General features: G+C 38.2%; 1 protein-coding gene across 5 annotated transcripts; it reads left to right on the forward strand.

The window, feature by feature from the left end:
* Positions 1 to 325: 325 nt before the first annotated feature.
* Positions 326 to 12,105, forward strand: LOC140830124 (uncharacterized). Of its 5 annotated transcripts, none has more exons than XM_073193414.1 (8): positions 326 to 580; positions 1,328 to 1,416; positions 1,515 to 1,590; positions 2,118 to 2,167; positions 2,236 to 2,520; positions 10,211 to 10,249; positions 10,365 to 10,485; positions 11,945 to 12,000. In XM_073193414.1, exons 1-8 carry the CDS (start codon positions 427 to 429, stop codon positions 11,983 to 11,985), a joined length of 855 nt encoding a protein of 284 aa, XP_073049515.1. In that variant the 5' UTR covers positions 326 to 426; the 3' UTR covers positions 11,986 to 12,000. The 5 variants fall into 5 exon arrangements, with proteins under 5 accessions (XP_073049515.1, XP_073049519.1, XP_073049523.1 ...); XM_073193418.1 differs by lacking the exon at positions 11,945 to 12,000 and adding an exon at positions 10,855 to 11,877; XM_073193422.1 differs by having other exon boundaries at positions 327 to 580; positions 11,966 to 12,105.
* Positions 12,106 to 12,356: the final 251 nt, after the last annotated feature.

Here is a 12,356-nt window from a genome sequence, read left to right on the forward strand (position 1 = left end):
GACAGTAGGGGGAAGAAAAATCTTCTGTTTAAGGTTTTTTAGTATTTTCTATTACTTAAATAACGACTTTAGATTAGTTAAGAAACGGTTGGGAATTTGACAAACAAGAGCTATTTTTTTAAAGAGTGGGTCTCATGTAAGACCGTCTCGATCTGTGAGACATATCAATCCTACCCATATTCACAATAAAAAGTAATACTCTTACATAAAAAATAATATTTTTTCATAGATAACCCAAATATGAGATCCGTCTCACAAATAAGACCGTGAGACCGTCTCACACAAATTTTGCCATATTTAAATTAGATTGTGAGGAGGTCTATTTTTCTAAATTTTTCTCGCTGGTCACTGCTGTCAGTCACTTCATTGAAAAACCCTCGAAATAAATAATACAATAATTCAAGAACCCTCAAGATCGAGGGATAAATGGAGAGCAGTAGTGGAAGAGGTGTAATATATACGAAAGAGCAGAGAGATATGAGCTTTGAAAGTCCCTTTACGTTGAAAGTGGGTCAAGTTTTCACTGGGTTTGGCATTGGCTGTGGCATTGGTATTGGCATCGGCCGCCCTTTAAATTTAGGTGGGTTTTTCTATTCTCTGTATATTAAGACTCTTGCTTTCTAGCAACATCGGGATCTTTTGGTGCGAATTGGACGTTTTGTTTTGAAATATTTGAATTCATCTGCTATGAGTATAATTGTTTGAAATTTTGGAGCTCTGCATTTAAATTGATCGGATTTTGGATTTTGTGTTTATCATATTGAGAAATTGGCGTGAATTGTGTTTGGTTGTCACCTCATGTGTATAAAAGTGCTCTTTTTTATTCGGATGCTATACGTTTAAATTATTGTTAACAATCGTTTACATCTCTTCTTGTTCTAATATATTTCTAAATTTACCATTAAACTACTCTTCTAAAACCCCACTTGAAACGTCATTTATACATTGGGATTATATATTTACATTTTGATAATAGATCAATGTCATTGAGCTGCTATACTTTTGGATACCAAAAGTTTACCTGGAAATCGATTTACTTTCTCCTCAATGAGTAAATTGCAAGATCTATACAAATCACAAAAAATATAATTAAAATTCCGTTAAAAATTGTGTGCCGATGTCTTCTACAATATTGCTACATGTTGAGGGTCATTTTTAGAAGAAAGATAAGGAATTCAAACAGGTGCCATTTTATCCGTTTCTTATCGCAAGGAATCATCAGTCGGCTCCAAAGATTTTACTGATCAGATGTTGCTTCAATAAGTCTATCCTTTTCAAGAGCAAACTGATGCTATATTAACCATCAAACTTTTGATTGTGTCATCAGGTTCAGTACCAGTGCTGAACCAAGTTATGGTTGCTGCAAGGGGTGCAACAGATGCTTTTTCGGGTGTGCAAAGAAACGTCAATAGTTCTGTACGTCTCTCTGATATATTTCTTTTGGATTCTTTCATTGCTTTTTGTCAAAGCTCTAACACTCCAAAGTTTGGTTTGCCTTTTTTTCTTACGCTTAGTTGAGGAAAGTGGGTGCAAAGAACATTCAAGCGGGAATCGGTTGTGGAATAGGTTTTGGCCATGGCTTTGGAGTTGGTAGATTCAATTCTTTGATATACTTTACCTTTTTGCCAGTTAACTACTATTACTTGATATTTTCTATTCAAACTTGTCTTGCTCTATACTGAGATTCTCTTTGCCGTAGTACTTTTATCACCGACAATGTCTGTAAAATCTAGAAGAGTTATTTAAAGTTGACTTACGTTTTAAAAATGAGTCAATGCGGAACATAATTCTTTAATTATCTTGTTACCTCTATTCTACGTTGAATTGTAATTTGATTTAAGAAACAAATTTGAAGATATGGATTTAAAATCTCCGAAGGAATCAGAAATTTGAAAAAAAAAATCATTATCATTGCAAAAATTTACAAACTTGTTAGCTAAAAGGATTTGAAATCAAATGATTCCGTATTAGCAGCCAAACAAACGGAGTGTGTTTATCCTTCCGGTTTGAAATTCTTTCTTTTCCAATCCTCTTAACGGACAGGCTGCCAGATGATTGATCACAGCTCGTGGCTATTGCTGATTACTTATATAATAAAAACCTTTCAAAAAATGCAGGTCTTGCTGTGAAGCCCCGTGTGGTGCATCAGATACAGTCACACCTTTTTGTATGTATTTACATTGTTTGCTGTTTGTTCCATCATTGTCCAAACTATCTTTAATCCTAATTTATCAGAAAGCAGTCACACATGTAATGGAAAAACTTGGAATCGTTTCCACTTTACCAATCAATCAAGGACTTCTCCCGGCATCTTTTCAAACTAGCACAAGAATGATCAAGGATTCAGTTTCAAGCAGTTCGTTTCAAGACAATATCCAGGATGGAAAAACAAGCATTCCTTTGGAAGGAACTTTAGTACCAAAAAACGATGTAGTAAAGACAGGAAGCCGGACAGAAATGACCATAAACAACTTCTTGAAAAACCCGATTCTGCAAAAGGATATGGACCGACACGAACAAGTATGTAGAATGAATTTTTTTTTTTTTTTGTTATTGTATTTGCTTTGCATCGTTCTTAAACTTTTTTCAGAAGAACTATGGGTACTTTTTCATTTCATATGAAGTCATCCATGTATAAGTAATTTAGTGTGTCATGCATTTGATTTACCAACAACAGTTGTATTTAATTTAAGATTAACTAGATGAATCAGAGTTTAGATCTAGTTTTTAGTTCATCACTGTTAGATCTACAGACCAGCGGACCAAGCAGTGGCTGTCACCCAATTTAAATAGAAAATTTTCAAATTTTATATATCACCGACTGCATTACTAGGTCCACTCTGAGAATAACTTATCAAGATACAAATATCTTACCAATAAATTAAAATTAGTAATTCACGAAAGTCAACATGCTTTCTCTGGTCGTACAATAAATTCTGCTTCTGACTCTTTTCTAGTTATTATTTTATGATTGAACGAATAAATTGATGTGCTCAATGATCTTTGCAATATAGGAAATACAGAGGTGCCACATGTGCGTAGTATACAAATGGTTGTCGATTTGTTCTGACTTTAACTCAACGGTTGTAAAAAGCTAAGGAAACCTTTAGCTTTTGAGCTCTGACATTGAATTTTCTAAATCATCCGCTATATTTCTCATTGACAGAAAAGATATAAATGCTGAGTGTTAGGACTGTAAAAGTAGGAATCTTTACTAGAGAAAACATTTTTTTACTTGAATAAATGAATTAACAAACTAGGAATGCTAAATTTATAGGGAACTTTGAAAATCATGCTGGGAAAATGTGAGTAGATTATACTGATTGAAATTGGAAAAAAGTCGTGGATAATGTAAGTTGCTCTTCAGATTGCTGAAATAATGTATTCTTTGCTGATTAAAGTGTGTAAAAATCTTTCTTTATGTTTCTTTCCTTCTTTTATTTGGCTGAGAACCATCCTTGTCTCTCTTATCTGCATAGAAACTCTTAAGTTATTTGGCCAACCCTATCAGCTTCTCCTATTTACTTTTCCATTAATTAATCAATCAGAAAATTAAAATAATCAATTGATAATTAATCAGTTATGGGCTAATGGGTTTGCACATGGGGCCCGATTTCATTAGACATCCATATTATATTAGGCTTCTATTTCATATCCAACCTTTCGTTTTCCATTGGGACGATCATGGAAATATAATTGGACTGCTAAAAATAAATATTTGGTCTCAAACACTATGTGACGTGTATTCTTTGCTTCAACAAAGAAATGATGAGAGTTGGGCATATAGGTGTCGTCACTACAGTGACATTTCAATTGATGGCTATGATTGGTGCATCAGAAATATTTGTTCTTCCACCTATTGTTGTGCTGGATACAAATATGTTTTCTATTTTTTTTTTTTTGATAAAAAACTATTTCATTATAATAAAGATTCGAATTACAGTAAAAGGCGGATAAGAAATCCGCGCTCATTAAACTGCAGCACTGTCTTAAGGTAAAACTAAAACTTTTAAACTAATTGCCTGCCCTTACAAACTTCCAATCTCTCACTACGTCTGTTATACATAGATGGCTATATTCTTTCAAACTCGTCGTCCATGATGCTATCCTGAACTTTATTTTTTCCCATACCCGATCGGGCGATTCGTTTTTATCTTCGAAAATTCTTGCATTCCTTTCCAACCAAAGTGACCAAAAGACGCCGTGCACAATCATTTTCCAGAAATCATTCAATGCTGTTGGTAATGGACTATCCGAATCATCATATAACAACTCTTTGGCCTGGTATGGAAGCGCCCAGTGAACTCCCATTTCTCTCTGAACTTTTATCCAGATGCATCTTGAGAATGCGCAATGCAGAAGGATGTGGTCTTGGTTTTCTTCATCTTGCCGACATAAACAGCACCATTGAGGCCTTAGAACACAACTCCTCCATCTCTTCTGTATGTTGTCACATGTAGGTAACCTTCCCAAAGCGATGATCCACGAGAAAATCTTAACCTTTTGTGGGACATGTACTTTCTAGATATATTCGAAACAATTGAAATGTGGAAATTCAGTAGTGGGAAAGAAAGAATCATAAAAAGATTTGACAGAAAACAACCCAGACGAATCCCCCAACCAAACTCTATAATCCTCCAAGTCCAAGTTAAATCTCACTCCATCTAAAACTCCTAACATAATGGTGAACTCTCGTACCTCCTCATCAGATAAATCTCTCCTAAACCTCACATCCCAAATAAAGGAAGACTGACCCCCGTGGTTTTCGACATGAATGAAATGACTGATAGATTTATTGTTTGAAGTACAAATACGAAACAACGAAGGAAATCTGACCCTAACGACTCCCCTCCCTCCCAGATATCCTCCCAAAATCTAATACGATTGCCCTGATTAGGCACCACTCTAATAAGTTGATGAAAAGCCTTGTAAGACCGAGAGATAGATTTCCACGGACTTTTGAATGTTGATCTCTCTGCCAAGCCCAGATCCCACCCGTTATCCTGCAACCCATATCTGCTTCTGATAACCTTTATCCACAACGACCCACTCTCCTTCGAAAATCTCCACCACCACTTACCAAGAAGAGCCTTATTTCTAAGATTGATACTCCCCAATCCCAAACCTCCCTTTTCCTTTGGTTTACACACCTGTTTCCAACCTATCACATGACAATGTTTATCTCCTTCATCACCATCCCACAAGAAATTCCTCATTAACTTTTCCAATTCAGCCGCCACAAATTTCGGTACGATGAAAAGTGACATAAAATAAGATGGCATAGCGCAAAGAACTGACTTGATCAAAATAAGTCGCCCACCTCTCGATAGATAAGCTTTTTTCCAGCCTACTAGTTTCTTTTTCATTTTTGAAACCACAGGTTCCCAAAACTCCTTCTTGGTGGGATTTCCTCCCAGCGGTAGGCCCAAATACTTGATGGGCCAAGCCCTTTTAGTCCCCCAAATGTGACTGCCATTTCATCCACATCTTCGTCCGGGAAATTCAGTCCAAGCACGACACTCTTGGCCATATTTATTCTCAGCCCTGAATTGATTGAAAAGCAATTGAGTATGTTTATTATTGCCATCACATCTTGCCTTGAATGCACGAAAAACAAAGCATCGTCCGCAAACTGTAAGTGTGAGATTTGCAACTTGTCTTTTCCAATTTCGAAACCCTTAACCTCATTGGCCTCCCTTGCCTTATCCACCATTCTTCCCAACACATCGACAACAATATTGAAGAGAAAAGGTGATAGGGGGTCCCCTTGTCTCAGCCCTCTTTCCCCCCTGATCTTCCCACACGTTCTCCCATTGACAAATATCGAGAAAGAGACGTTTGAAACACATCCCCTAATCCACTTCCTCCATCTCTCGCCGAATCCCTTATGGAATAGAGCAATGTCTAAAAATGCCCAATCGAGATGATCATATGCTTTTTCTAGATCAATCTTAAGCACCCATCCCTTCTTTTTCTTCTTACGATATTCATCCACCATCTCATTCGCTATAAGACAACAATCCAGTATCTGTCTTCCTTTGATAAAAGCACATTGATTCTCCGTTATGGTTTTATCCAAAACCTTTTTCAATCTGTTAACCAAAACCTTTGCCAAAATTTTATACAAACTTGTAACCAAGCTAATTGGTCGGTAGTCCGTAATCCTTCGCGCATCATGTTTCTTAGGGATAAGACATATATAAGTTTCATTTGTAATAGCATTCACAATCCCAGCTTCATAAAATTCCGCAAACACCTTTAGTAAATCCAATCGCAATGTATCCCACTTTTTTGAAAAAATGCCAAAGTGAATCCATCGGGCCCTGGCGCTTTAGTTCCATCACAATCAAACACTGCCTTTCTTATTTCCTCCTCATCAAAATGTTCTTCCAACGCCTCTGCATCATCTCTCCTAATCGGTGCCCAATCCAGCCCATCTAAGCCCAATCCCGAGTCATCATATCTCCCCCCAACCCCTTCTGCCTTCGAGAACAACTTCCGATAAAAGTTTACAATTTCAATCTCAATCTGTTTTTCCTCGGTGATAACTCTTCCGTCTTCCATCTCCACTCTCTCAATCAAAGCTCTGTTCCTTCTGTTGTTCAATAACGCGTGAAAAAACTTAGTATTATGGTCCCCTTGTTGTAACCAATTAAGTTTTGCTTTTTGGCTTTGAATCTGAAAATTAGCAAAGGCTGTTTTTTCCAGTTCACATTTTGCCACCCTTCTCTCATCAATCAACGCTTCTGACCAAAGTCCAGCCGCCTCAAGACCATCCAAACGACTGATTTTGTTGCTCAATTCATGTATTCTAACACGGGCGTCTCCGAACACTTCCTTATTCCAATCAGATACATCCTTTTTTATCATTTTCAGCTTCTGCATGAATCTGTACCCATCCCACCCCTGTACGCCCTCTTTGTTCCACCATGTCCTTAATAGATCTTTAAATTTTCGATGTTCCAGCCAGGTGTTCTCAAATCTAAATGGGGCTGGTCCCCATCTCAACTTAGATGTATCTAGCAAGACGGGGCAATGATCCGAGGTGAGTCTTGGAAGCACCGTTTGTCTGTAACATGGAAATAAACTCCTCCATCCTGTAGAAAATAAATATCTGTCCAGGCGACTGCAAATTGGGGTTGCTCTGAAATTGGACCACGTGAATTTGGCATTTAAAAGTGGTGGGTCAACGAGCTCCAACTCCTCTATCAACGCATCAAAGCACGACATACTTGTAGTCAAAGAGAGGCTGTTTTTTTTTTCTCCCAGATTTCTCACCACATTGAAATCGCCACCTAGGCACCAGAAATCACCACAAATTACTTTCAATCCCGCTAATTCATCCCAAAACGCTTCTCTGAAACTCGGCCTGACAGGCCCATAAATGGCTGAAAACCACCAACTTATGTCGTCCGACTTAGAGATCTCAATGGACACCGAGAACTCCCCAATCAAATTGTTAAGAACTTTCACTATTCTGGGATCCCACATGACAATTATTCCCCCCGACCTACCAGCCGAAGGCAAACAAACCCATTCAACAAATCTCGATTTCCAAACACTCGCCACAAATTTGGTGTCTATTCTTTCGCGTTTAGTTTCCAAGAGAACTACAATGTCGGGCCTTTCCTTTTGAATTATTGATCGAACTAATTGTCTTCGCCTCACTGCCCCCCCACCTCTAATATTCCAAGCGCAAATCTTCATCCAAAAAATTTTGGACCCCTCGAAGTGGAACCTCTTTCATAACTGATACCACAATGAAGTCTATACAATTCCCGCTTTAAACGACCTTTCAGCGGCTTTTGTTTTTCTCCAACATTCTCATCTATCCCACCCCCTCCTACATGTTGTTCACAATCCTCCCTATCCTCCCCCACATTCAGTACAGATAGATCTCTGATATTACAAGGCTCTTCATCAACTTTACCTAACCCACTCCCCACTGGACCACTAGACTTACCCAAGGTTATGAGAGGAGAAGAGAAAATCGTATTTAACGATACATAATGATATAAAAATGATGATTGATTACCGTTAAGTACCTGTCCCAGAAAAGGTTTATTATTTTTCCGTAGATCAGCGGTTGAGTCTGTCTTAATAGGCTTTGGAGTTGAGAACAACACATCCAAATCTGCAGCATCTTCTTCAACTGGTTCGGGATGTTCAGAACTGATGTATCCCCCACTTTCTGACTCGAGGGACTCGAACTCCGTTTCCAGCAACTCGTCTTGTGAATTTTCAAAGTCAATGTCCTCCATATCATCTTTCTCCGCCGCTTTACCTTTGCTGCACAGTTCCCAGTCATGAATGTCATGAATGTTTTGAGTCACACTTTCCGGTACTACCTGTGATTCAATTCCCACAAACTCTTCTGATTTGCGTCTTCGGCGATATGTTTTCCAGAACTCTTGCGGAGTGTCGATGTTCAATCCATTTCCGGGACGCTTACTGTACTCCTCAGAATGATTGCTTTTTGTGGATCCGATAGAAGAGCTTGAAAATTTCGTTGCATCTTTTGGGTTGATATTGCTTAGAATTTTCAGCACCTTTCCTTGATTCGGTGTTTCGGATTTCCTCATGGAAGTATTTTGTGATCCTTTTGAAGTAATTTTCCCCTGATTCTCTTCTAATCTGCCCCTCAAGCCCTCTGTACCACAACATAATCTTGATTCCGCAGCAATATTTTCCTGCCTATTTATGACCTCCGGAATCGATTTAGCTTCGTTATGAGCATTTTCCCCATGTTCAGTTCTAGCTAATGTGTTGAAAATGTTGTTATTTCCCCAACCCGCCAATATCTTCTTGCCATTCACAACTACTTGGGCGTAAGTCTGTTTTTCATAAACTTCATAACCCTTAGAATCAAACGTTTCAACATGGATTCTGATCTCAGTAGGTCTTCCATCCAATGGAATGCTCATTTTGGTTTGAATAAAACCACCTTCAGTACCCCTCACCTTAATCTTCGCAGCTCCGAGGATTCTGAAGTGAAGGGTGTCTGGGCTAATGGCCAACAATCCCCCACAAAGGTCCCCAATAATTTTAAAATTATTTGGCGACCATAATTCCCAAGGTAGTCCTCGTATCCAAATCCAGCTATTGCAGCAGCTTTCAACCGATTCCAAAGTATTAATGCCTTTGGACCATCTATCGAATTCCAAAAACACTTGCGAATCGAAGTACCCTTTTTTTAAATTGGCGTAGTAGGTGTACTGTTCCGCGTTCAAGGGCCACCACAGAGCTTTGTTAGCTTGAAAAGGGAACAGCTTAATGATTGAGGTCGTTGCTTTCCGGAGGACTTCTTCAATTAGCTTCCACGAAGTTGTTGCCCTGCCCCTTGTAATGATGATAGCTTCATTCCAATTCTTCTGTATTTGCTGCTTGTTACTGTCATCCGAATCTGATATGAATTCTCCGTAGCTTTCCCTCTGTGCTGAACCCTTGTTCTGATGGATCATACGAGGCCTGGGTTGAGGTTTTTGCCTGTAATAATCTCCCGAAATCAGCTTATCCAATGCCTTTGCTAACTTAGTCCACCCGATTGCGTTGACTCCGCTTGGTATGATAGTAGTAAACTTTTTCCCTTGCTTATTGAACTTAGACAGTTCGATAAATCTACCACGCTTGTTTTTGAAACTCTGTAGTGTGAACACCGCATATCTGCCCCTGAAACGGCGGAAGGACGAGCCTGCTAGGTTTGAGTAAATGTATTCTCTGAGATTAATCTGAATCCACCGAGCCTCGTCGAGATTAAAATCCAGCATATAGCAAGCATTCCTGGTTTTTTCGGACCACCAAATAGATCTACCTTCAGAGCCCAATCGCAAGTTGAACGTTTTAAAATCAATCCTAATCGTCTCATCCCTGAATTTCCTTACGTTATCTGCAGACATGTTGTCGCACGATAGAAACGAACCCAATCGAAGGAAAAACTGGAGACGCGAAACTGCCGGCGACCGGCCGGGGATGCCTACCGGTTATTAATGAAAGATGACGGAGACAAATGGGCAAAGTACGGTGAACGGTGGAAAACTTGGGACGAAGAAACGACGGCAAATGGGGGGAGAGAGCATTTTCAAATTTTTCTCTCTCTAGCCTCGGTTCATACATGGTTTTCTATTTTTCACTTGAGTATTATGTTTGAACTTTGTTTCTTTTATCATATGTTGTAACATATATAAAGAAAAGGCTGTTATTTGCACTGCAGGTTGAGTCTTTGCAGCTGGAAAACAACATGCTTCAGATGGTACCAACTTCATTATTGTAGAAATAAATTTAATTAATTTTGTCCAACATATTTTCTAGAATATATGTCTCTTCTAGTGGTGATATTCTGAACCCCCACATTCTTGTGCATTCAGGTGCTGAAACATCAGCTACTCATAGAGGAGCTGACGCAAGAGAGCAAGAAGCTTCACCAGATATTGGTAGAAGTGTTGAAAGTTGATCCGAGCAAATTCCAATCGAGCTTCACGAGTAGTAGTAAGCCCTCATGTACTGAATGTTTTGAATGCCGTAGAAAACAAAGAAGAAGATGAAACTTAATACATTACTTTCTACATTAATCAATAAAAAAACCCGAATTTTTTTTATGGGATTTCCAATGTTCATATTAATTATTGGAATCTTTTCTGAAACCGCACATATCTTTTATTTTTTCTGGTTCTTGAAGCATGTGTGGCATAGGGGATTTTTCAAGGTGTTGGATTTCTGTCGTCACCATTTGCCATGATTGTCAACTGTGGCGTTGTGATAAAAAATTATGCTTGATGCGATTTTAATCTTATTAGGGCGGAGTTCCCACATAACCATCATTTACTTTGGTATGTTGACTGTAACTTGGTCTTGTAGTTGGTACTAGAGCCAATATCATGAATTAAATCCTAGAAATGTTGGAACAATTGCTGTTGGGGGATTATTTGGTCTCATTGTGAGCAATAACGTGTAAGCTGCCCTTTGTTACTATTTATGGTATGACAGTTGAAGCATGCCACTTGAGTTGCCCTAATAGCATTGTTTTTAACTTTGCTCATTGCTTCGATTTGTTGTTAGCTTTCAGAAAAATTTCTAAACTTTCGAGTAGCATTTGGGAAAACGCAACCAAAAAAGTCAATGTGGTGCCAGCTATAAAGATAAAATAGCTGGACATGAGAAGTTCTCCTAAGTTGTCATCATTAGGAATAATTTGAAAGTTCCTAGAATTGCGAATAGATCAAGGACATATTTCTTGGCCAAGATCCTGAATTAGCTTGCTGTGAATAAAGGGTAAAGATCAAAGAAAAAGTCACCGATGATTCTGTTTGGCTCCGTCCAAAGATCAGATGCTTTTTCTCTCTTTTATAAAGCCACCACCAGTCACATTGTTACTGGGAATAATAATATTTCATGGAATAAGCATCTACATATCAGTTCTCAGAGGGCAGAGCTAAGGAATTGGTATTACATGCTTTGTCCAGTTTGTGCTTGAAAATATGCTTATAGTTATTTAATAACGGACAGCATGAGTTGAATTGAGCTTGAGTTACCGTTTTTTTTTAGAAAACCCAATGGTGGGAATAATTTGAAATAGAATAACCAATATCAAGAGGGAAATTAGGCCAGGACCTTTCTAGACGATTGAATTAATAGAGCACTGTCTAGTAAATATCTAGAAAGCATTTACAACATGGATCTAAAAGAGAAACATAAATATGGACGTATCTAATCTGCAAAGGTCCGAATGCGAGCTTCGAGTGAGTCTTCTAAGAATAATCGAAACCATCTATATTAGAAAGCCGCAATATAGCGCAACAATACTGCATTCCCTTTACACTAAGTGTTACAAGGATGAACAAACAGGAAATTTCAAAATGATGGCCTGAATCTTGGTCAAGAGATAATTTTACTCCCATGCTATATTGTTGCTTTTAAAACTATTTATTTATGACGTGGGAACTTGCAGCCGCTACTTTTTTGTGCGCAGTGGGTAGATTCTCGGTCTAACGTAGTAGCCTGCAAGCCAAGTTAGTAAAGTAATCTACATGTGGAAAGTCTTGTGTAACAAGCTCATCCGAGAAAATGTTAGTAGAGAGGATCGAACGCAAGATCATTGGTCAAACGTTCATCTATTTCATCGATAATTAATTATTTATGAAATTGATGGTAGTTGAACTCGAATTGAACTCTTGTGTATGTATCACTTTGTTTAGTGAAATTTACAAATGTTGCACAATGTGTGGTTTCTTTCTCCTGAAAAACTATTCGACAAACTGTTAGTGAAATTTCTCTAGCTCATTTAAATTTAAAATATAATAGAATTTTTTCTTTTTTTATTGCTCTCGCCCGAAACATATGTGAAACATCTACTACTAAAA

This window comes from Primulina eburnea, chromosome 1, assembly GCF_022965805.1.
Source record: "Primulina eburnea isolate SZY01 chromosome 1, ASM2296580v1, whole genome shotgun sequence".
Lineage (NCBI taxonomy): Eukaryota > Viridiplantae > Streptophyta > Magnoliopsida > Lamiales > Gesneriaceae > Primulina > Primulina eburnea.

Coding starts and splice junctions, on each gene's coding strand:
- LOC140830124 (XM_073193407.1), top strand. CDS start 427: ATGGAGAGCAGTAGTGGAAGAGGTGTAATATATACGAAAGAGCAGAGA. Junction 1,591..2,117: donor TGGCCATGGCTTTGGAGTTG/GTAGATTCAATT, acceptor CAAAAAATGCAG/GTCTTGCTGTGAAGCCCCGT. Junction 2,168..2,235: donor AGATACAGTCACACCTTTTT/GTATGTATTTAC, acceptor CTAATTTATCAG/AAAGCAGTCACACATGTAAT.